General features: G+C 33.1%; 1 protein-coding gene across 2 annotated transcripts in view; it reads right to left on the minus strand.

Moving 5' to 3' along the window:
- Positions 1–25,894, minus strand: part of LOC129911375 (death-associated protein kinase related) — a 123,946-nt gene that overhangs the window by 3,945 nt on the left and 94,107 nt on the right. For both annotated transcript variants that reach the window (XM_055989160.1, XM_055989159.1), the window contains 2 exons: positions 2,567–2,779; positions 2,287–2,462 (listed from right to left, as the gene is read on the minus strand). In XM_055989160.1, coding sequence (XP_055845135.1) covers positions 2,287–2,462; positions 2,567–2,779 — 389 coding nt within the window. The remainder of the gene's footprint in view (positions 1–2,286; positions 2,463–2,566; positions 2,780–25,894) is intronic.

Genomic DNA, 25,894 nt, shown 5'->3' on the forward strand with positions numbered 1-25,894 from the left:
AACTCTTCATTAACTTCGAGGTGGGAACAAATTTAGCTTTTTGCTGTGCGAATTGGTGCCCACTTCGTTTTTCTTTTACAAAACAAATGTTTGCAACTTAAAAAAGCAAAAGCGAATACATACATATTTTCTACACCTTGAGAAAAGTAAAAAAAACAACCAATTAATTAAAATTTTATCTCACCCCATGGCAGATAAGATTTTAATCCTCATATTCACCAAGCTAGTGTCAAACCTTACTTGCAATTTAAACACAAATAAAGAACAAGAGACAGTGGACTGGCTACCAACATTTTATTTGTTTTGAAATTTCATCTAATTTTTATGACAGTTGAACATTTTTGAACCTGCGTTTTCAGGAAATAGTAAGGTATTTGGTTTTCTGTTTCAACTTTTTAGGACAATAAAGCAAACATTCACAAAAATCATTCTCTACTGTGATGAGTTCGAAAATTGCTTATCTCATTGAAAACAAGTACAGGAACTGTTAAAATTATTTTTCAATTGAAACAAATTAATAAAGAAAAATAAATTTAAAACAAGTCTTTAAATAGCCTTTAAATTTCAAATTTGCCTATTTCCTATTTTTTTGGGTGATTGAACATTACAATGTACGTCAAAGTAAAAACTCAATGCGCATTCTTCTATTACAATCAATATTTTCCCACGAATTCGATTGCTTGTCTCTTGTCTGTCCAAGGAGGTAACTACCTATAACTAATGCGTTACAAAATCAAACTTTCCAACAATCATTCTTTAAAAAAATTTCAACTCTAATGCATTAAGATTGTTTGTGTTTAAGATTTTTGCCAACAATTACTCTTTTTTCCCGATTCAACTATATTTCACTCTGCTAACTATGCGCCTATTGGGTCAGCGCAAAGAAGTACATATCTTTATTTGATATTCCTTAAACAAACTTGCGCACGATGACCTTGATCTGACAAAAATCTATGTGTACAATAATTTCTCAAATGCCACAAGCGAAGCAGTGCAACAACAGCAGCAGCATTGCCAGTGACAGCGGCGCAATGGCTGTGGCATGCCACAGAACTTTCCCTGCTTGTTGTGCCTTTGATATCGAGCATTTATCATCTCTACTACTAAATCCATCCATTTACACTGCATTAGTACAGAGCATAAACAAACTACATTCGGATGCCAGTAGCAACAAGATATGCCGCCAACTCTCTAAGTTGCCAGTCAGTTTTCTAACCGCGATCGTACCTATATTTGTACATGTATAGCTTAGCATAGTAGAGTCAAAGTTCGTGCGCCGATTGGAATGATTTATGTGGCTATATTGTCTCTAAAGACAACGAAAGACAGAGACAAATCCGATTTATACTCTGTTCTCATTTAATTTCCATTCGCATTTACACTTTACCATGTTGGCATTACTGATAGTGGTATAAGGTATTATTATATGAATACAAATGATGCCAACTTAGATTTTATGTTGAAATTGATGTTGCAGTGAGAAATTAGTGTCGAGTATTCGCATCAAAGCGTGTTGTAAGTCACTTTTGATTACTCTACTACATTCCTTTCACAAATTATAAAATATGCATTAATGTATAAGACACCTAAAAGATTTTAACGAAATTTAACGAAAGTTTTAAAAATTAAACGAAGATAGAATCGACTTACAAGAAATCGAAGCACTTCAGATAACATGCTGTCCCTAATTGCCCAAAGTAGCTCAGTTTTAAATAGCTGAAAGTCGTTCATATTTAATTATGATCACATAACTTTTTTAACGTCATCTGTGTTATAAAAATTTATCAATTCGTAGATCATATCGACAAAGTCAGAAACACTTCAAAGAATACGCTGTCCCTATTTGCTCAAAGTTGCTCAGTTTCGAAAAAAAAAAATCAAAGTATCCATCGATGTAATTTAAGAATTTATAGATTTTTGTAACAGAAAGTCATACAATTATGGACCAGGAACAATATTATTGAAAGATTGTAGAAGATATTTTTGACATTTAATTATTCTTTATGTGTACATAAATCTAGACCGAAATTGAAAATTCTAAAACAAATCCGCATATATAAAATTATTTCTTTTTTAAAGAAATTGCATTTTACGTATAACAGTTTATGCCAATTAAATAAGGTAAGCAAACAGAACCAGAAAACAAATTTCCACATTTTTCAACTACTATAGTGACAGATGAAATTGACTGTTGAGAAACTAATTTTAGATTTTTCTCTTTATCTTAGAAGTTCACCCCAGTTGGTAACCATTTCCAAAATATTATGAACACAAAATCAAACATACCTTCGATCCTTTCACCGGTAAGCAAAATATTCTGTGGCTTTAAATCCAAATGTGCAATTGAACGTTTGTGCAGGAACTGAAGGGCCTTAAGTACTTCGCGCATACAAATACGTGTCTGTGCCTCGGTTAAAGATTCCTCATTGTCCAGAAATGTCTGTAGCTCTCCTCCAGTCGCTCTATTAGATAAAATTAAAAAAAAAATGAAACATTTATCCAATAAAATATTATTATGATGGGTTGGTTGTGGCAAACCCATCATCGTATTCGTATTCCAACTTACAATTCCAATAGTAGAGCCGTATCTGATCTGGACTCATGAACGGCATTCAATTTGACAATATTGTCGGATCCCGCGCACATCATTAACACAGCAATCTCATGCTTTATCTCCTTGTCCGATGATTGAGCTCGGCGGCGGCGTTTAAGAAATTTCGCAGCGAAATGCACGCCGGATTTCTTGTGAATGGCTCGACGTACAGCAGCAAATTTGCCTCTATAAAGATCAAATGAAGCAAAAAAAAAAAAAAATTGAGAAAAATAATCAGAATAGAAATTACTACTTGTTGAATTGATAAATGGAGAAAAAGTTGACATTTATTAAGAAGGTCAATGCTAGTTAAGCCAAATGAAATTTTTTTCCTGCTCACTGGCAAGAGAGAGTTTAGCGAATTGTATTATAATGGGAATAAACATTCGTTGTTTCGATAAGAGTTTTTCAGTGCGAAAATATACTTTACAGGAAATTTATTGAGTTAATTCTGGATCTATTGAATAGATCAAGATCTTTTTTTTCTGACACATATGCCTTCTACCATGTATGTACGTTCTAACGTACGTGCATTAAAAGTTATACTCCTTTATCAGTTATTTGTGTGAACGCTTACAAAACCGAATGGTTAAACAAACAGAATTTTTTAATACTGGCTAATAAACTTGCCAAACACGTCTAATTTTTACCTGTCAAAAGGACATAAGATTCAAAATGGCTACTCAAATGTCAAACTTATGTCGTTTTCTATTGACGAATCTCAGAATGAGATTTGTGAATTTGACAGCTGAAAGGGGGGGGGGTGAAGAGGAGGAATGAGTGGACAAATCTCAGATTTCATGATCTATTTGCGTCCTGAGATTCAAAAAAATGACAAAAAAATGAATCTGAGATTCAAGAATCTGATTCTGGATTTTTGTCAAGATTCACGCATACAAACACACGCACTTTCACACACACTCCTCTGTTTGACATTTGTCTAAACATTTGTTGTTGTTTTATTTTTTTTATACGCACAGATTTCGCACCCAATTACAAAACTAGATTTCATATTCTATTTGCAGTGGAAAATCTGAGAATTTTACACAAAAATCTCAAAAGTCAATAGAAAACGACATTAGGTCCGGTGCACAAATGCGTTTTTTAAGGCATTACCCAGCCATTTGATTCTACAGGAATCATACATAAGTGCGGGGGTGCAGCGGTGTTTTGGGAACATGCGAGTCTTTGTTTCCGAAGCGTTAAGACACGAGCGGTTACACTTATCAGTAGATTGAAAAAGTGTCACCGAACATTTTTATAATTCCTATAAAATCAAGTGGATGCGTCATGCGTCAGCAAAAGTTGTCTAGAACAAGGTCTTACTAGTGTATTACATGCGCCAAAAGAAGTAAAAACTTCAAAAATTGTTTTTTTTTGTAAGTAAATAAGTAAAGGTAGGGAAAACTGCTGCAAGTTGCTTAATTCTATTTTAATCTCGACTGTCGACTTGCTTCAGAGTTAACCTAACAAAATTGGTGATTAATTTGGACCAACTGATCAACTAATTCTGCTAGATGCGTATGACAAGTTAATTGACCCTCATCGTGAATCTCCAAGAGCATTTTTTTAAAGGTTCAAATTGATCGGTTGTCAGACAAAAAATAAAGATGGCTTCTGACTTTCATTGACAGTTCAATCAGACCAATCAGAACCTTTGAAAATGAAAAGTTCAGTTGAAGAGGGGATTTTTTATATTTTTGGAAAATGTCAATTTGACACTAATTTCGAATTCATCTGTCAAATAATTTCTAAAGGTTCACACACAATGTTATGAGTTATGACTAAAAGTATTTGTTTTAATACAAGAATAGCATGAAACGGTTTTTTTTTTAAATATTCTCACATGAAATTGCAAATTTTGACGCAAAAAAAAAACAAACTGCAAAAAAGTCTCACACAACCGAACTTTTTGTATTTTTTCTGCATATGTATAAAGAATTTTAAGTAACTCAAATGGCTAGCCTAACCAGTTTCAACCCTTTTTCAGCATTGCCAACCATCATCCTTTCATGCGTCTTTGTCGTCGTTGCTTTATTTTATTGAGAGCCATTACCATGGCCAAAAACCTGCTATACCCAACATTGACTACACCTATTTACTCTAATGGACATGTGTCTTCTGTGCAACTGTAAAATCTACTATCATCAAGCATGGCCGGAGTTTTTGAGCGCATATAGTAAAAGAGTATGCGGTGGAAGCGCATTTGTGTTTGTTCCTGATCACGTTGTCGTTGTCGTCATGTCGCGCTGCCACCAACATTGCGAATATATATGTATACCTATACTCTCAACTATACTTAAACTAAACCGTGTCGTCGTGGTCGTCTTCTTCTTCTTCTACTTTTCCAACAATCCAGCTTTCCTTACCGCTATTTTTTTTCGAATGCTACATAGTTTTGTCTCCCCTCTATTTAGCAAAGCGCGACTTTTAAGAGCTCAAAGTGAAAAGGTTATGCAATTCTTTCAAACAAATAACAAAACGAACCATCAAACGATCCAACCAGAAGCACCATCAGTGAGGAAACAGTTCATAGTTCAAAGCACTTTAGTTGCTACTTCTGGAAAACCGTATAAGTAAAATACTGTGTTAGGAGGAGAAAAGAAGAGCGAGCAGTCGCCGCGGCCACCGCGCGAAGACATCATCATGGGAGAGACGTTACAAAAAAACTTTCTGGTGGTGGGCTCTGCTGACTGGCGCAATTTGTGCGCAAAAGATACTATACTTGCGGCAACCGAATAAATGAATGAAATGCATGTAATGTGTGCGCCTGATCTCAGGGAGCACCACAGAACTATTACTTTTTTTTTGTTGGTCTGTTAGTTTTTTTTTTTGTTATTTTTTCGACGTTAATATGGGAAAATGTGATTATCATCATGAACGGGCGAGGGTCTCCACTCCATATTGGTCGTAATTATGTCGGTTATGCGATGTGATTTTCCGTTCCAACAACTTGTATATGGCGGAAGACGTCTTCAAAAATGCAAACAGAAAAAAAAAACAAGAGTTGATTTACTATAACGAGACAACACATGAAGTTGTTTGAATTTGATTTGTTTCTTGATTTTATAAGGTTTTTTTTTTAATAGAGGCTTAAACTATGACGTTAGGTGTAACTGAAAGCACATTTTTTAAATCATATTTGCCCTTTGCTTCCGCAAGCATAACATTTTATGGGAAAAGGGAAGCCTAGAACAGATTTAACAAAGTGTTATAAGGTTTTATCAGAAGATTTTAAACCCAGTAACAAATTCAGGAAAAGGAAAAATGTGACATTTGCATTCAATATTTGACAGCTGGCAAGTACGTTTGGTCCTGTCAAACTGTGTTTTATGCTACATTTTTACGGGAGAAAGGTTTTTTTGAAAATGTTCGGATGAAACAAATTCCCAGTATCAACTTAAGCAGAGTTCACATCAACCTGGTTGTCAAGTCAATCGCTACTGGTAGCCTATGCGCACCCTGTCGGAAGATAGCGTTTGCCACCTTCCATTAATTTATTGTTCTGCCTTTATTTTAAAAACGACCAAATAATCAATCCAATACGAATTTTCCGTTGAGTCTCCTAAAATATTCGCCCTCTTTTAACCTTTATAGTTTCCAATTCGCCTCCATCGCAAGAGCTCTTTGAAAACACTTGAGAATTTTGTATGTAATCTGCATCATCATGAAACAAACAGACCACAAATTTACTTCCTTTTGCCTTTGTATATAGTAGTTATTGCTTTTTGTGATTCTCTTTATTTTATTTTTTTTATAATATAGCTATGTATGTGATTTAATGACCCCTCATGCGTGGGAATGGTCCGGCAGTAAGACGTTCAAGAGTGTGATCTTCACAAAAACCATTCTCTTCTCTCATTAAATTTACGATTGTATGTGCAAAATGATTTATGTATGTGGATTTTATTGTTTATAGTCTTGTTATTTTTTTGTAAGAAATATGCACTAAAAGTAGTGTTTACGATTACAAAGATAGAGAATGAAAGAAATTCTGTAGAATTGGCCAAGGACTTGACACTTGGGGTAATTTTTTTTTTTTCTTCTTTAGTTTATATGATCATGAATATTGTGAATTTTCATCATGAATGTCAAGATTGAATTGAATTTCATGGGCAATGGGAATTTATTTTATTTAACACACATAATTTAAGGATGAAGCTGCCTTTACTTTTCAGTAGCGAGAAAAGTTGAATTTTCAATATATCTACATATGTACATATGTCAAAATTTCAGAATTTTTGAAAGCTCGGCATGACCAGCTGTCACAGAAGGAGAAGTCAACTTAGATTTTTTTTAAGGAAATATTTTGTATTTGGATACATCTATGTTGTAAAACTTGTCGACTTTGCGTCTGTCATTTTCATCAAATTCGAAGTTGTCACTTTTGACTTTGACTGATTCGAAAATTTTATTAGATTTTTTCGAACTAGGTTTTCGAATTCGGCAATTAAAAAGGTAAAACTGGCAAATCAACGGGAGGACCCGTTAAATAAACGGATGAATTATGCAAAGCAACAGGCGAACCTGGCATTTTAACGGGTTGAAACTGGCAAATCGAAGGGATTAGGCAAAAGGCTTATGCTAATATAAGACCCTTTAACATCTTAGCCAAATAACGCAATCTAATTTATTCTTGTTGAAAGTAGACTCTCTAGGTTGATTTTTGGACGACAATATCTGGTTAATATATTATAAAGTGTGTTGTATTTGTTATTTTTACAGACAAGAACTATTTTGACAGCTAGGAACTACGACGCAGATGTCAAAAAAACATATTTCTTATTTTGACAGAAAGCGTTGACATAAAGTCGACATGGAACATTCTATAAGAATAATATTACAACTTTTCGTTGACATTCTACATTATAAGATGTAAGAATTTTGCTAATAGACATAGCTTACAGAATATTAGGCCCAATGACAACAAATGTAATTTAAATACTGAGTAATTCGTCATTAAAAACTTACCATAATAAATGACTTAAACAAGTATTATAAAGGTTAGGTCACTTATATACAAAAACAAAATAATGACACAACTCTTTGTTGACAAACAACACAAACCAAGTAGACAAAGTCGTCCTTCATTAAACTTGCTGATTTCATCACTCAATTGAAAATTATTAAAAAAAAAAAATATGTCCACACCTTAAAAGACACAACAACATATGTCAGAACATAAATCAAAAAAGCTTCAACTTCAACATCGCAATTATAAAATGACTTCAGCTTACTTTTACGGAAGTCCTTAAAAGCCAAACCCACTATATTTTTGAACCATAAATGGTAATAAACCATTAAAACCCTTTTCAACCATCATCAAAACAATCATCGCACTCAGCGTGAGTTTGCGCGGAATTTTATTTTGAAATAAATACATTTTGTTTATGCGAAAATTTATGAAGCATAAAAGCAAAACAGAAAATTAATAAAGATTCTTTTTTTTTTTATAAAGAAATACTTTTTCAAGGTTAAAAACAATCCAAGTCTTTAAAAGAAGAGAATAATAAATTGCCACAATTAATCATCATCGGAGAGCGGGATAAAATGTCACTTAGTTGTCAAATGAAGTTGTGATCTACTAGTACCAGTGTTGATCAACTGAATAGTCAAGTCAACTCCTGTCCTCCAACAAAACATGTCTCCAGAAACGAAAATAAAAAAAATCTACATTCATCTCTGAGCGATTTATAATTATTAATTATAGGGTGGAAGAAAACAAAAAAAAAAAATCATAAAATGCCACTCCCAATTGGCGGACTTACAGTCCGTAACATGAAATTCTATCTGAGACTCCATGGAACTTCTTATCAACACTCTGTACGCCATACGTCACTGTCTCATTTGAGTACAACAAATGGGCAGCAACTCAGGCCCGCACGAAATAATCAATAATATAATGGACATGAAGCAAGATACTGTGCTCTCTGTGCTGTGTCTTAGCACAGCACAGCACAAAGTACACAACAACTAGCCGTGCCCCTATGACATGTGCAATAAACCAAACCACAATAACAGACCCAGAGAGTGTTGCAAGATAAAGTATCAGAGTACACAATTCAAAGGACGGCTTAAGCGGGCGGGCAGAACAACAACGCAGCGCAAGCCGACCAGCAAGCGAATTTCTTAACAATAACATTGTGTTTCCAGGCAACATTTTCGCACCTTTAACTATTTTGCGGCCAGTTAAGTCAAGTCAACCAGTGAGCTAAAAAAAAAATTAAAAAAAAAAGAAGAAAAAGACGACAACGGATATGCCCTGAAATGAAATTACTTTGGGGCCACAAGGAATGAGGTACAGGGAGAACGTATATGTTTCTTTTTTATAAATTTTTATTTTTGTTTTGATGTCGTGACAAACTTTTTATAATGCATTACTTAAAGTTGCGGGTTTTGCATTACTAAGGCACAAGCAGAGTAAAAGGCCACTGTTGACATTGAACACGAACAGTCAAGAATCATAATGCAAATAGTTTTCGTTTAGAAAATTCCAAGAATCAATCTGACTTAGGCTAGGTAATCATATACACTCTGTAGATATGTACATATACATATGGGCACATTCTGGGTGTGTTAAAGATGTTGGTTAGATGTTGGAACTATTTTTAGCCCATTTGTAGCCCAGTTTTAAAATTTATTGACAAATGTCAAAGTAAAATCTTTGACCACATTACTTACATACCTACAATACCTGTTTTATAAGCAAATTGTAGTGCAATAGCACATTGGCGAAATCAGTTTTTTTTTTTTTTTTGACAGTTGACAGTTTTACGTGGATTTGACATAATGATGCTAACATTTTGGGAGAAGGCAAGAACTGGGATTAACCTGGTGTGACACAAGCTTTGAAAAGATCACAACAATCTGTCAAAATGACACTTGTTGATGAAAGGAAAAAGTAAGAGGAGCAGTTTCACTGTTATACTTTGTTGTACAAACAACTTTAATTGCACACAGTGACATCTTGCTCTGCTTGGATCAGGATATAAGTTCTAAGTGCAAACCATAATGATGATAATATTTTGTAGGAAGACAGAGGCTGATATCATTTTGGTGTAAAGGGCTTTATAAACATCACAACAATCTGTCAAAAAGACACTTGTTGATGAAACTGTCATTTAATGTTCATCCGGCTTTTGCTTAAAAATACAATCTGCATAATAACTGCTTGAACTCAATGGAAATTTGCTTTAGAAGAAAAAGAAAGAGAAGCAGTTTCACTGTTATACTGTTATACAAAAAACATTACTTCCATAAAATAACATTTTTCTCTACTAGTTGCTATTAGATGCATCAGGATATAAGTTCAAACTGTTAACCATCATTCTTCTTTAAACCACTTGTCACTCAATCAAATCTAAAAGATCAATTCTAAATATAGCCATCTTCAAGGCTCTATCCTTCGACCACTATTGTTTACGCTCAGCCAAACATCATAGCGCATATAGGTACCTTGTTTAATAACTTAATCCATTTACACGGCAGCGACAATGCCGGAAAAAATTACTCATAAACTCCTTTTCTATGTATATTCAAACACAAATGCGCTCGAGCTAAATTTCTCTTCCGTCATGCTCCTCATATTATACATGTTTGCATCTTCAAACAGACAGATCAGTTAGCCGGCCGGCAAAACGGCAAACAGCACGGCGACGAACGACTGCAATGTCGATGGCGGCGTCCAACTCCTACTGATTTAACACCTTCTTCGATCGATGTTCTGTTCTAGATACATATTGATTTGCCTCTGATGGTGATGGAATCGTCCATTAATAGCTCATTCCGAAAAGGCCGACCCCAACAATACACAAACTAGTTCTGAAGTGCGTTTTGCTGTTGTTTGGTTTTGGTCTGCCGGAAGCGAACCATTAGTTTTGCCAATGTAAATATCTTTCTACGGATAGTCTTTCTTTTTCTTTCCCGAAATGGAGGGAAGTGGACAAACAGGTGGCGGCTGCTGCTGCTGATTCTTATAGCGAGAAATCACTTTGTGACGTCACAGATTTAGATACACAAATGTTGGCCAAGACTATACGATTTTATGTGCAACACCGTTCACCACCACCACCAACAGCCGCATCGCCACCGATAGACATAAAGTGTTGTTGCCATGTCGCTACATTATCGGTAGGTCGACGACGATTGTGGTCCGCCCATTGTGTCTCAGCTGTCAAATGCACTGCATATCGGATTGCCAAAAAGGAAGTCCGAAAATCTGGAGGCTTTCATCATGGCGCGTGCATCCGGACCATGAATAAATCGCGTAGGGATGGCCAATCTTAGCATTCGTCTCACGTTCACGTTCACATGCAAAGCAACTGGAATTGCTGTTTATGGGACTGCCAAAGCAGTCGACCAGAGATAAAAGAAGAACAAAGTACATGTACGTACGGCCGGCGCGCGGCAACGCGCGAGAGATAGCTTGGAAAACGCTAAAAATACGCAAAACTTCATAGCAAAGGCAACCAAATATAGGTAAATCTAATAATACTATATGCTGCCATGGTAAATGGATATCTCTATATAGAGGCGCTGCTGTAGCTGCTGTTGGCTTTGTCGTCTGCGCGTATCCTCCTTGTCATCTGTGGTAGTTGTTGTCGCCGTTACCGCGCCCGAAGCCACCACCACGGCTTTATGCTGATGTTGGTGGCAATTGAAGCGCCGCCAGCGCCGCGGAGGCTCACTAAGTAAGATTGGTCGATGGGTCTATCGGTCGTTTGGTCGTATAGGAGAAAGATATACTCTCTCCGTGCATGATTGTCGTCGTCGTGTTGTCGTTAACGCGTCTATGTTTCTGCACGCAAAAAAAAAATAAAATGTGGCGGCTTTTCAAATTGAAATCTTTCCATGAAATTGGCAAAAGATAAAAATCATCGATAGCTTGCCGATGCGTTGTTGTGGTTCCAAGGTTCTGTTTCAAGTTATCTGAGGCTCCCGTTCGATGGTCGTAGGTATGACAACGGATTCTTTCTTTTTTTCTTCTTCTTTTTTATCGATAACTTTTGTGGTGTAAAGAGAGACAAATGATCCTGCGGTACATTAGAAATCATTGAGAACGTAGGCTTAACGGTATAATGGATCATAAACAGGGCTTAAAGGTTGATTTCTTAGGCTCTGATTGATGCATGGGAATAGTAGGTAAAATATGCCTTCATTTGGCATCAAATGGCAATAATGAGAGAAATTTTTATTTGAGGTTAAAGATGAAAGAAATTTAATTTGTAGGTTATTGTGGTTAATGTTAGAGATTTCTCGCGGAGCAAAGCAAAGGGCCAGTAGCATATAAACGAATTATATGTATAACAGTTTCCTCACTGTCGTTCAACTACAATCGATTAGTGTCTTATACCCCTTCTGGATTTTTTCTTCAAATTCACCAGTTTAGGACATGTTATAACTTTTGTTTAACATCCCTGATAACTCAAAATGACAGCTTGAGTTGGAAAATATCTAACTACTGTTATGATCGATAGGATATGTATGTCATTTTGTTGACAGCTAAGTATGACACCTGTCATTATATCCCGATCACACTGCAAATAATACTATATGCCTGCATTAATATATGTCAAACAATATTTACATCAAATGCATTTTAAGCTCCGCTTTCCCCAAAAGTAAAGAGTTCTTCCATACACTTCCTTTCAAAAAAATTAACTTAAACCATTTGTAATTCTATTAATTCGTATAAACACAAAACAAAACCACTAACGAGTTTCAATGTCTTTGTTGTCTGGAAGTGTTTTAGAAGAAAACTTAGGGTTGAATCAATCCCAAATGTTAACATACTTGAAACAAAAAAATATCTAGCTTTCCCCAATCATATATCATGTTTCAATTTTAACGCAGCAATCAGACAGTTTCTGGTGTGTTTTTACTTTCCATTTTTTCTTTCTTTCTTTCAATAAGAAAATGGGGGCCATCATAAACAAAACGAATATGCCATTTAGTGTCAACTGTCAAACACCCAACAGTTTGTACTCCCACCTATCTAAATATCTATATATTATTTATAAAGGAAACCCCACGTATTATGATGAAAAAGGGGTTTATTTTAAACGTCCCCTTGACCGGATGAATGAACAAGACAAGAATGGAATACTAATGTTTTGTAATTTTTGTGGTCGCTGTTTGTTCTTTAATTAAGCTCTCATGAATTTTCTACTTGCGATATGGGTTTTGCATTCTTAGAAAAATATAGGTACATAAATTTATTATTAAATGTAATTTTTAACTTTCACTGTTATAAATTCATGACAGTTCATCAAATGATTTATAAAAAATTGCAGTCTCCTAGGACTGTTTGTTTTGACAGATAAGGTGCAATGCATGGTTCAAAAAGGTATCATCATCTTACCAATGTTGCATACCGTATTTTTATCTGTGTTCGCTTATCTTGCTGAATCAACTGTCACTTCAGGTAGCTAACCTTAGATAAAAAAAAAATAAATTAAGCCTGGATTCTAATTAAGACAATAGTAACTGAGTATATTGACATTACCCAGCAGCTAAAAGTATAAATTGCCTCAACTGTCAAATATTTCTTTCGCTCCAATATACATAAATGACACTCACATAATATCTCCATGTAAGGAGAAAACACTGTATTGATAAAAACATTTGCTAATTGCTCAATCCAGTTTGTTTGTATTTTTTTTTTTTTTGTAATTTGACAGTAGAGTAAATATTTGTGTTACAGACTTATCAACTATGTATTTCGAACAGATGATTACATTAAGAGATGACAATTAGGCTAAATACACATAACTGTAAAATAGTTAATAGCATAAAAGAGACAGACACAGACAAGCTGTGTAAATTTAGAATTAATCAAAATGAAAACAGAGAATGCTGTTGCAATTGATGGATATTTACACATTCTTGTCAAAATAAATCAAAATGTCAAACAAGAAAATAAAAAAAAAAAAAACGCAGGGGTTGGGTAGTTTATAGAGATGGACTAAATAATTGTTCGTCACATCATTCTCAAGCTTAGTTTTCAGTTAATTTTTTGTATACGAAAATTGATTGAAGCATATAGTCGCTGAAATTGACATTGGTTCAAGAAAAATTGTATTTTCGCGTGAATACGTACATTTAGTTGTATAACTCTACTCGTACTACTATTGTCATTTGAAGATAAAAACATGTTTTACATCATGGAAAATCTACTTTCTACACATCAGGTGTTCATCATTATTCTAAGAAGCGAACACAGTAATTCCGTTCATGTGTTATTGTACATTTTGAAGTTATACTTCTTTTCTGGCGTTTTATCATTGAAAAAAAAAACAACTATTTTTTGACATATGTCAGAATGACATTTACTTATATTAACCCAGCTACTATACATGTGCATTTAACCCTACTACTTCATGAGCATTATTATTACTGAAACTACTAAATCTTGTTGTTGTTTTAAGAACTTGAACTTGAACTCGATTGAGAAGTATAACTTCAATGGCGTGTACATGATGTGTACACACAATCTTTTTTTTTTTTATTTATCATTTGTCAACAGATAGAAAGGCTTGTGCGAAAGTATTAAATAAGTTATGTCTTATTAACAATTCATATTTTGAACTTTAAAACGCAGTTCATTCAAAGTTCGCAACATCTAGATAAATATTTTGACATCTGTCAAAATTTTGTTTAGTTTTTTTAAATGCATTGATTTGTCATGTGAAGTAATATTTACATTTATCAAGTTTTAAATTTATTTAAACAATATTCTTTATCAATTTCCGATTCTGTTTTAGTACAAAAAAAAAAAAAAAAACACCACTCGTCCTTCATAAAACAAACCCTCTTATCTTGCGATAAAATTAGCTATCGATTTTAAGTACACACACAAACAGCACCAATTAATTAAGTACCAGACTTTCATAATTTTTCTTCCATAACAAAAACAGTGAGGTTCTATTGTATTTCGTTTCAAATAATAATTGTTTCTCCAAGTGCAATCAAGGTTAAAATTACAAAACGAACTCACAAAAACATGTTGGTTTCACCTTAATGTAGGCCTCCCCTTAAAATTAAAAAAGAAAAAAAAAAAAAAAAAACAAAACTATTTTCTGCTTTCCAAGTGCACCACTCATATCACTCTATTATAACGGTAATTTGTATGAAACTTATTTTTGTTGTTCTGTTTATTTTACCACGCAACGGGGCTTGATTCGAAATAGATTTTTTTTTGTGTGTCATGTCTTAGGCACATATTATTATACTCCATTGGCCGTGTTTATATTTAATTAGTTTATCATAATCTTTTGACGGCGGTGCGGTGAGGTAGAAAGTGGACAAGCTTACAAACAAACCCATAGAACACACGTATCGTATAGGTTATAACACCCGCATAAAGGTATCTAGGTTTCTTAAAGCAGCAAACAACATGGGCACTACAAACTTTACTATTTCTAAATATTTTGCTGGTAGTGTGGTACATTGCACGTCGCCATAGTCGTCGGACGGGCAATATGTTGTTTGTTGAACCTTCATTTAGGTTTATGGTAAGCTCTCGTTCCATTACTCTTTTCTTTTTTTTTAATTTTTGTTAATATACGGCACTGGTAGTTGAGTTGGGGTCATTATCATTTTTTCGTCCGTACAATGACACGAATTTATTTCATGATGTTAACTGAGGTTTGTCGTTGTTTTTATTTTTTTTTGGCTCCATTAAAAGTAACAAGAACAACAAAAAAAAACCGTAATTAGCAATGAAAGAATTAATGTGACATGCGTAGAATGAGAATTCACTCACAGTAATAATAGTGAGGTTCATATGAGTTCATTAATGCTAATTTCAGCTCTGGGGGATTATATACTTTTCACAAAACAATTACTACAATATGAAGTTGTGCAGTTAAAGGTCTTTGGCACAATGAGTATAATATAAATGCCTTAAAATCATAATGGAGTTTTAATTTTTGTGCAGAAGGAAATCATGATGTTAGCAGAAATGGTTAAGGTTAGGTTATTAAGTGTGACTTTTTATTAAATTATACCTTTCAAGACGAATTTAAAATTTGTTTGTTATTTGGCAGCACTGTAACTGCAATTTGATAGCATTCAGAATGCGGAAAACGATAAAACTTAAGCACAAGAGAAATTGACTTTATACAAAAAATAGTTACGGCGAATTTAAAATGTCAAATTAATCACAAGCCAACAAAAAAAAAAACAGTAAGCTTTGAAACTGACATACTAGACATGCAGTTAATGTATTACCTAATTTTTCTTAACCAGTCTATTTTTACTTTCATTTTACATAAGCGTTATCACGCTAGAAAATAAACACGGCGAATTGAAGTATGCATGATAAGCGATATCATTGTTCCTCTAAAGTATCAAGTTTTTGGAAGGGTGACATTTTCATAGAAAATATCAAAATGATATTAAAAAAATACGGCAAGTTCACAATATCAAACAAGAAGATACGTTAATTTGAAAAGAAATACGTCGAATTGAAGTTTCTATTGAGAATCATTATCATTGCATATCTAGGTAAGTGTCGAGAACTTGGAAGAGTGACGTTTTCAAGCAAAGTGACATTTAAACCATACGGCGAATTCAAAATATCGAAACGAAATAAGGCAAATTGATGTTTCCAAAGAATACAAATTAAAAAGCAACCTAATTTGCATTTTGTGATATGTCTACAACACAATAACATATAAACTAGACCAGTGTTACAGAGCCTTAAAGTCTAGACAAGGCTATAAAGTGCAGTTACCCAACAACATCATTCGCACGAAACGTATATTATCCAATAGAAGAAATTAATAAATCTGCGAAAAAAAAACAACTCACTCAACTCACAAAAAAGTTTATGGTCTTTTGATTACAAACTATCACAGGCATGAAATTATTATCATATCACTATGCCAATAGAAGAAATAACATTAGCATGAAGAGAAGACCCAATTTTATGAAGACGTTGCTATTTTAATTTTTCTCCCTATAATGTAACTTAGCAGGTGTAAGAAAAGTAAAGTAATGTGGGGAACAGTATATTTTATTATGCAAAGGTACATTATCACGGAGGGCGGCTGCTCTCATGTGTGTTATAAGAATTTTAAAATAAGTAAAATACTGCATCCACAACAGAGATAAATAGAGACGAAAACCACTTGGAAATTTAAATCCAACAAAGGTGGTGGGTGTTAAAGAGTCTTGATGGCTAATAAATATTTCATGCTTTTATCTTGTTGGGTTGGTATACAAAAGAAGCAGACAATGGAAAAGAAGCCTACTTTGAATAGAGTTGAGGGGAGATCCAAAAGAAAAAAATTGTTGTGCAATGCACAGAAATGTGTTGATTTTTGCTGTTGATAGTATTTTTGTTTAATGTTGTGCATCTTATTGTGTTTACATGTTGCCTTTTTTGTTTTTTTTTCTTTTTGTTCTGAAGGGACGACCTTGCGAAAGGTTGTTTTATTTGTAAATAAGACATAAGAAGAAAGAAAAATGTATTTTTTGTATTAAATTTTCGAATAAAGGTGTTTCTGGGAAAAACACATGTTGAAGATTCATTATACAATAGAGATGAGCTAAGTCGTGATTTTTCAATCACAGGTATACCTGTGACTGTGATTTTGAATTCACGGTGATTGTAACCTGTGATTTTTAACCGTGAATTAAATTTTTATTAATGAAAATCCCAAAAAAAAAAAAAATTACACGTAGCATTATTAACGTTTGTATTTTCCAATATACACATTTCATTACGATTTTTCATGTAGGAAGTACTAATGAAGCTCAAATACGAGTGTATTTGAAACAAAGGAGCTGATTTTACGAGGAAAACTCCTGGTTTAAGCAAACAGATCCGCGATTTACCAAAGCCACCCGTGATTATACTGGGGAAAACATTATTTTGTCTAAGCGAGTCTTGATTTTACGGGAGAAATTTATTATATCACGGGAAACCCTTATTCTAATCAGGGCAACCTGCGATTTCACAGCAAATATTTGCGGGCAAACCGTGATTCTTCTGGAGCCATACGTGATTGTGAGGGGTAAACAAAACATTAATTTTACCGAACTTGCGTGAATTCCGGTAAAAAAAACCATTCACATTTACACAAGAACTGTTGAAAAGTTGTTTTGGGAAAAATCAGAGGTTAGAAATAATTCCAAAGCACTTGTGAAGTGAATTCCGGTCAAACCAATCCACGTTTACAGAAGAACTGTTGAAAAGTTGTTTTTGGAAAAATCACAGGTTATAATTTCCAATGCACTTGTGTAAATTCCGATAAAAAAAATTCACGTTTACACAAGAACTGTTGCAAAAGCTATTTATTTCCAAAATCAAAGGTCAAAAGTAATTTTCAATGCATTTTCGTGAATTCCACTTTAAATTCACGTTTCCATAAGAATTGGTGCAAAAGTTATTTTGAACAAAATCACGGGTTTAAAAAAAATCCTTAACATTTGCGTGAATTCCGGTCAAAACAATTCACGTTTACAAAAGAATTATTGCAAAAGTTGCTTTGGGAAAAATCACAGGTGAAAAATAATTGGAAAGCAAATGCGTGAATTCCAGTCAAACCAGTTCACGTTTAATAAAGAACTGTTAAAAAGTTGTTTTGGGAAAAATCACAGTTCAAAAAAAAAATCCAAAGCAATTGCGTGAATTTCAGTCGAACCAATTCACTTTTAATAAAGAACTGTTGCAATAGCTGTTTTGAAAAATCGCAGGTTATAATTTGAATTTCCAATGCACTTGTGTAACGTGAATTATTTTACGCGGAATTCACGAAAACGCATTGAAAATGACTTTTGACCTGTGATATTGGAAAAATAAATTTTTGAAACAGGTCAAGTGTAAACGTGAATTATTTTACGCGGAATTCACGAAAACGCATTGAAAATGACTTTTTACTTGTGATTTTGGAAAAAATAACTTTTTACAACAGTTCTAGTATAAAAGGGAATTGTTTTGAACCCGCAAATGCACTTTAATTAACTTTTAACAAAAAAATTTGCGAACTGTAAAGCAAAAAGTGAATATCCAATTCACGGTTAAGGTAATCACAGGTTATTTGAAGACTGTTCACAGGTAGTGATTGTGATTTGTCAATCACAGGTTAAAAATCACAGGTCGTGATTTTTTGCTCATCTCTATTATACAAATCGTTTTCTATGGCAACAATCAAATAAGAGAATGAACAAGACATTAAACTCTTTCATTAAGAGTTTGCGCAACACTGCATGCTACTTGTTATACGCCATTAAAACAGACAAAATTTTTTGGCTTATTTTTTTTTTAGTCGCTGTGAAAATTAACCTCAATAAAAAAAATAGCCCATGTACATTGTACAACTCTTTTTATTGAGTTAATGAAATTTATCAGCTTCACGGGTCTAATAAAAATTTTGGATGGTGAATTCTATACAAAATATAACAGTTTTCCTGACTTCAAAAGATTTAGTGTACAACACTTTGAAGTTTCGTTATGTTACTAAAAGTTTAGCACTTTTAAACATTGAATATGTCATCACCGCAAAGAAATGTCAAATCAGACGTTTACTTACTTTAAAATATGACAGCTGTCATTTCTTCTAAATATTTATATTATATCTGTCATTTTAATCAATTTATGACAAAGGAAAAAACGTCCAAATCGTAAAATGAAAAACTGAAAACGGTAGAATATCTACAAAAACGTGACATTTTGTAATGTCAAAGTGTGTTGGTTTAAGATTCATCGATCATTTTGTAAAAATCCTATTATTAGAAATAAAAGTATTTATATCCAGAGGGCATTTATACTCGTTATACAATATCTATAGAACCCTAATTGGATACCGAGTCAATTAAAAATGAAAACTTCTATACATTCTAAGATACAATCTTATTAGACATCTTGTCCATACCCACCACCTCAAAGGACATACAATTATGCTTTTTGTCTTTATTCTCACTCTCTTATTGTAAAAAATGAAAATCGAGATATCGTTTGGTTCTTCTCCTATACCATGTATTTGTTCTTGACCAATTAGAGAAAAAAAATTCTTTCCTATTAACAAACGGGAGTGACTAACCCACGCAATGGGCTAGCTATATATCTAATAAAATCTTCTGACTTCTTCACCCGAGAGTTTCTTATTTCTATTTTTATACGAAAAGGATATTTTTATATCGAGTATAGAGAATGAGGTGACAAATAAACACAAACTCAAAGAAGCTCTGCCTGACAGTAATGTAAAAATAGAAACAAAAAGGAAGCTATTTGTGGATTGGGGTTGTTCATTGCGTGTTTCAGGTTGTGTTGTCTGACTTGTCAAAACATAGACGAAATAAAAAAAAAAAAAATAAAGAATCGCGTGAAAACTTGAAGAAAATCCTTTTCTAAAGAAGAATTTTATTCGATTGGAGTGGTTGAAAATTCGTTTGAATGACATTTGTCATTTATACAGTTTTTTTTTCTTTCTTTTCAGACAGTTTGTTTATTTTTGGGTTTTGCACGATACTTTTAGAGTTTCCATGTAAAACATATTTACATGCAAAGTGACGATTTTTTGCAGAATTCTGTTGTTGTGGAATTCGAGTAGCCTACATGTGTTCAAATTTGACTGTCAAATTTCATACAGGTTCATCTACAAGCCTTAAATGGATTCAAAGCTTATATATTCTGATTGACATGGAAGAAGCAAAAATTTTAATGTGTAAGTTTGCTTACTTTGAAGTGTGTTGCAAATTGTTTGACAGAACGTGTGGATAACTGTTATACTTTTTACATGTGTACTCAATTTTACTATCATAAGATTGCATTTTGTTTTGTTATAGATGGTTCACTTCGTAGAACGTATAACCGAACAGGGACTAACTAAACAATCTAATGTCGATCAGGTTACGTTTCAAACGCTTAAGTACTTCTTACTTCAACTTACGGCCAACAGTTGGATGAAGAATTATCAATTTTAGTTTCTCATGAAGATTTTGACAGCTGTCATCAACTAGAGTCGATACATCATAAAATTGGTTATACTGTTATACTACATGTATGGTAGTATAATGAGTATGTTTGGATCACTAAAAATTTTTTTGAAAAAGGTGAACTTATTTTATTGTTAATAGTTTGCTAAGGGACGTCAAAAAGCTGAAGGTATGTTATGGTTGATGGACTTTTGTGAAGTTGCTAGTCTCTGAATGGTCAGGAAAAGGTTGTGTTCATTAGAATAAATATTTTGACAACTAAAAGAAAGTGTTATACGTTTATATGGGACATTAAGTTCCTAGTCTCTTACTGATAAGTTAAATGAAACCTTAGTTTGCATGATCTTTTTGACAGCTGGCCAAAATTCATTGCAGTTACAAGCTAAATCCTCAAGAATCAGTTGGCGGTAGTTTATGAGAAAAGAATCATTTATCTACATTTTTATAAGATAATCTTCTAAATTTCAAAACATGTATAACACATTGTCATTATGCTCATATTCGCGTCCATTATAATTACCAAATTTACCCTTCATTATTAAGCATTGACCCTGTGTTGGCAAAATACAGAAATGATGCTTACCTGGAATGAAAGAATAAACAAAAACAAAAAAAAAACGATTAGTTTCCAAGATAAAACGAAATATATAAAATTCAAATTAACATATAAATCAATGTAAAATCCTCTCCTTCTTTTCGGTATTCATAAAAAGGTTGCGTTTCAACAAATTTGCAGAGATAAAATTATATTTTATCAAATTTCATCCAAGATCAAGGGTTAATGTAGAAGCTACTGACCAGCCAATCCACACGCAGAAAGGGAGAAAAAATAAACCCAAATTAAAGTCCAAACCACATTAACTCAAAAAACAAGCCAACTGGTTATCCTTGAAACATTAAAAAAAAAGAGAGCCATAAGTAACACACTGAGCTACTGATGGGAAGAAATTCAACAGTCAGGCAGACTTATTTCCATATTGAGATTTGTTCTGTGTTTTGTTTGTATTCTCATTGTAAATGACAATATGACAAATAATAATAATAAGAGAAGTCCTAAAAACCAAACAAGTTTTAAGCTTCTACACCTCGAATTCCATTGAATAAAAATATAATATCGTGTGAATGCATAAAATTGTGACCCAATTTTTTTTTTCAAAGCTTCAAGATAATTTTTATTGAATTACTTATACATATAAGACCGACTACAACGACGACATATATAGGAGTATAATAATAGTTAACCGTGAGGGTCACATTATATAGCCAATAAGTTTCATAAACTACACAAGTTCACCCTCTCTATATTGCGCCTTGTCACACATGCGCTCCGGGGGTGGGTTGTTGAATGTCAACAATTTAACTTGTACAGTATGGGCATAAAATATACTTAGTAGGCTTTTGCGTTAACAACTTTGTTTTAACCCAACCAAGACCATATAGAATACTCTTGAAAGATGATACATAAAATTATAACAACGAAATATGATACCTAAAATTTTGTATAGAACATTGTGTGTTCAAATTCACACTGTTGGTTTGGTGGGTTGAGTTTAATATAGATAGGTGTGCGCTCAGTGAGGGTGAATAAGAAGAGTGTTGTTGGTGTGGTAGAAGGCATCAAACTGAAACGGATCATACTGATCTGATAGACCAGGTAAAAATCACACACCACAATGCAAACAACTCTATAAAAAACGTATAGCCTTGATACCAATTTAAAGACTGGAACATTATAATTAAAATTAAATAAAAAAAAAAAAATTGACAAAGTCTTCAATAGATTTTGTTTATAGAGATGAGAGATGACATTGGAGGAGGAGATGGAAACACTCTTTGAGAGTTGTGAAAATTAAATGAATCAATTAAATGAACAAGCCAAGTGAAAAGATTTGATATATTTAACGACAACCGATAAATATTTTAACCATAAATGTTGTGACAGATGGGTTCAATTTCGCAAATGAGAACAACACTGACAGATTGATACGCTTGCTTGGAAGAAATTATATACGTCAATAAATCTTTTAATTTGACATTTAGATAGGAATTGGAACTTTGCAATTAAGTCAAGAACCTTGAGAAAGGTATTTAAATTGGATATAGGAGCCTACAGGGTCATATTAAGCGATTTTTTATTGATACGTGTATACGCAGCTTAGCAACATTCTAGACGCAAAATAATAACAAATCAAAAGTATTGATAAACAAAGTTAGTATATTAATAAAAGTATAAGAATTAAATAGTACAGTATTGGTTAAAAGAAGCTGATTGTCAAAATAGATTTTATTGAATCGTACTTCAAGCGAGCGTGACTCTTTTAGTTAAAAAAAAAGAACTTTTTTGGAACTGTTAAACTTCATTAATTGAATGAAAAATATAAATCTAGCTCAAGTAATAATCTGCTACAATTATTTTTATTTTGACATTTAAACAAATTCGCAAAATAATAGTATTTATTGAAACAACAAAACAAACAAAAAACGTTGCCTAGTTTGTTAGTGAGTTGCAGCACAATGCACTGACATTTCTGACTTTGCAGCTGCTTTCTATTGTATTCCATAGTGATGTGTAATTTCAAGAACTGTCAAATTGTATTAATCGAATTACAAACTAAGATCAAGCTTAAGTAATAATCTGGTACAATTATTATCATTTTGACAGTTCAAATGACATTTGAACAATTTATCGTATAACAGTTAATGAAAATAGTACCAAAATTAATATAATATAATATAATATAATAAAATAATGAATGTTAAGACTTTTCTCCATTAAGAAACAACAGGTTTTGTTGATTTCTACAAGCACGTGTCATAAGAAACACAAAAAATCACTTTTAGAAAGGCCAATTCAACATTCTATTTATGGTTTCAAGAAAAAAAAAGCTTCTGGTTCCACCTCAACCCAAACCAAACTAAGTTCTAACAAACTTAAACCATCACAGTTAAATATAATCCAGATTACACACCATAAGTACCTACCCACTTAAACTAAAGTAGAAAAAAAAATATATCTAAGCCGACAAAAAGACAAAAATTTACTCACTGTTTTTTATTATATCTATGCTGGTTAATATGAAACTGTCATTCTAATAAGTGCTTGACAACAAATGGTTACCAAGCAGCAGTGGGAAATATTCTTTCTATAAACCTCAAAGCAAATGAACTTTAGCAATAATCAATCAGCCAGAATGTCGCCGTGTCGCCATCCGTGCGCAAAGACAAAATCAATATTTTAGCTTCGTGACACATTTCATTTCAAATTAACGGTGGTGGAACGTCAAAAATAACTTAAATGAATTCATTAGGAGGAGAATAGGCAGTTTTAAAGAATAAGGTTTTTTTTTTATATATTATCTCTGCCCACCTAATTTTGTAAGTAAGACCTCCGCGGGGCTTTAGGCGTTCATATTTTTTTTACAACAAAAAACCTGCCCTAAATAATCACGTCCTAATTGCAAAATTTGTGGAAATATCCAATGTCCATTGCCAAAAGTATTTCGAAAGAGATTATATTTCAGATTTATAATCATTCATTTTTCTTATGCTTGAAAAAAAAACAACGAAATATAAAAGTATTTTTGGAATAAATTAAAATTTGTTTCCCCTAAATAGTCAACATTTGATTTTTGACCGTGGTCATTAAAGTCCTACCATAGATCGTTTTCTATAAAAAAAAAAATCAACTTTTATTTTGTTGTTAATCGAAATGTCGGTGTGAGTATTATTTGCGAATTAATTCATGGGCGTCACTCGCAGTAGTCTCGCGATTAATCGTAAAAAAAAGAAAACAACAACCAAAAGGAATTTAAATTTTGGTCATTTACGGTCAAAAAAATGAGATTTCTATCTCAAGTTTTCAAGGCTATGTTCAATCAATAAAAAGTTATGGTGGTGTTGTGTTGAGTTTAAAAGAAAATTGTTTTTTTTTGCAAAACATTTTATTTCATTTATTTGTTATATTAATGCGAAAGATGGGTATAACAGTAGTATAAATCAATATTTAGTGTAATTTATGACAGTTCACACGATGATGGCGTATTGGTGAGTGATACTACAACTGTCATTTATATAGAACCACTTCAACTTAGTGTGTTGACCGGAAGTTTATAGGTTTGTTTGTTTTTGTTTAACGGTTTTGCAATAAAAAGAAGACTAAAAGACCTTGACTTAGCTAAACAAGTTGGTTGAATAAATTTTTGTATTTTATTGATATAAAATATACCTAGATATTTATTTCGAAACTTTGTATGTTAGGTGTTAGCAAACTGCGCAATTGTTACGGTTGGGTTCATTTATTTTTTATTTAATCATTTACACTTTTATTTTTGGGTTTTTAGTTTTTTATTTTCATTTTAAATTTTAAAGCAATGGTAATCAATCAACTGTCTTTGGTTTTGTTGCTGAATGAACTGTTGTCAGCAATTCAGCATTTTAACTTTTCGATTTTAATTTGACGAAAATATGTGAAAAAAAACCTCAAGGACTTTCATATAAAATTTTTTTCGGGGCAGAGACGTTACTCCACTAAGGTGGGACATAGCTTCATATTTCAGACATGAACTTATGTCCCACACTATTTGAGCATAGGACCAATCAAGTTTTGTCCCGGGAGAGAAATTTTTGAAGCAAACCATGTAAGGCAGAACAATACAATCAAATTGATGACTAAACCGACTTAAAAGAAAATAGAAAAGGTATATCCAAAGTTCTTTTAATTGGGAAATCAATTTTTAGTTTTGACAGTTCTAACTCGGTGAAAATGGAAACAAATACTCTTTTCAGTGCCAATAAGAACTTTTACGTCTGTGAAATGCTTATTCTTAAACTGTCACTTTTTCAAGTAGTACACCTGTTGGGAATTTAGCATAAAATGATTACTGTTAAGTATAGCAAACTGAAATGCTCCTTGAGTAGTTCATGTCACTCACTAAATCCTTTGACATTTCAATTATGCTGAAGAAGTGATGGGGTTCATATGCAACATATGACCTCCTCAGTTCAACAAGTCTAGACTCTCTGCATAACTATTTACAAATCAAAGGATTACGTTACTACCTTAAACTTCAAAGTAACTTCTTATAGCGCATACGAAAGATAGGTAAACATTATACTTCAACTAAAAGTGATGACTGCGACACAATATTGAAATGTGGGTCCTTAGCGAACGATATACTCTATCGTCTGATGCAGTAGTTGTGTCGTCATGGCACGTCTAAAATCGTTGCTCTGGATGAATTCTTAAGCACACATGTACTACAGCACATCCTAGTTTTTATTCTTTTTTGTTCGTTCTTTTCTTCTTTGCTTTTTCTTTTTGTTTAATGTTTCCCACTCATGTCATATGTATCCCCCCCT

This window comes from Episyrphus balteatus, chromosome 2, assembly GCF_945859705.1.
Source record: "Episyrphus balteatus chromosome 2, idEpiBalt1.1, whole genome shotgun sequence".
Classification (NCBI taxonomy): Eukaryota; Metazoa; Arthropoda; class Insecta; order Diptera; family Syrphidae; genus Episyrphus; species Episyrphus balteatus.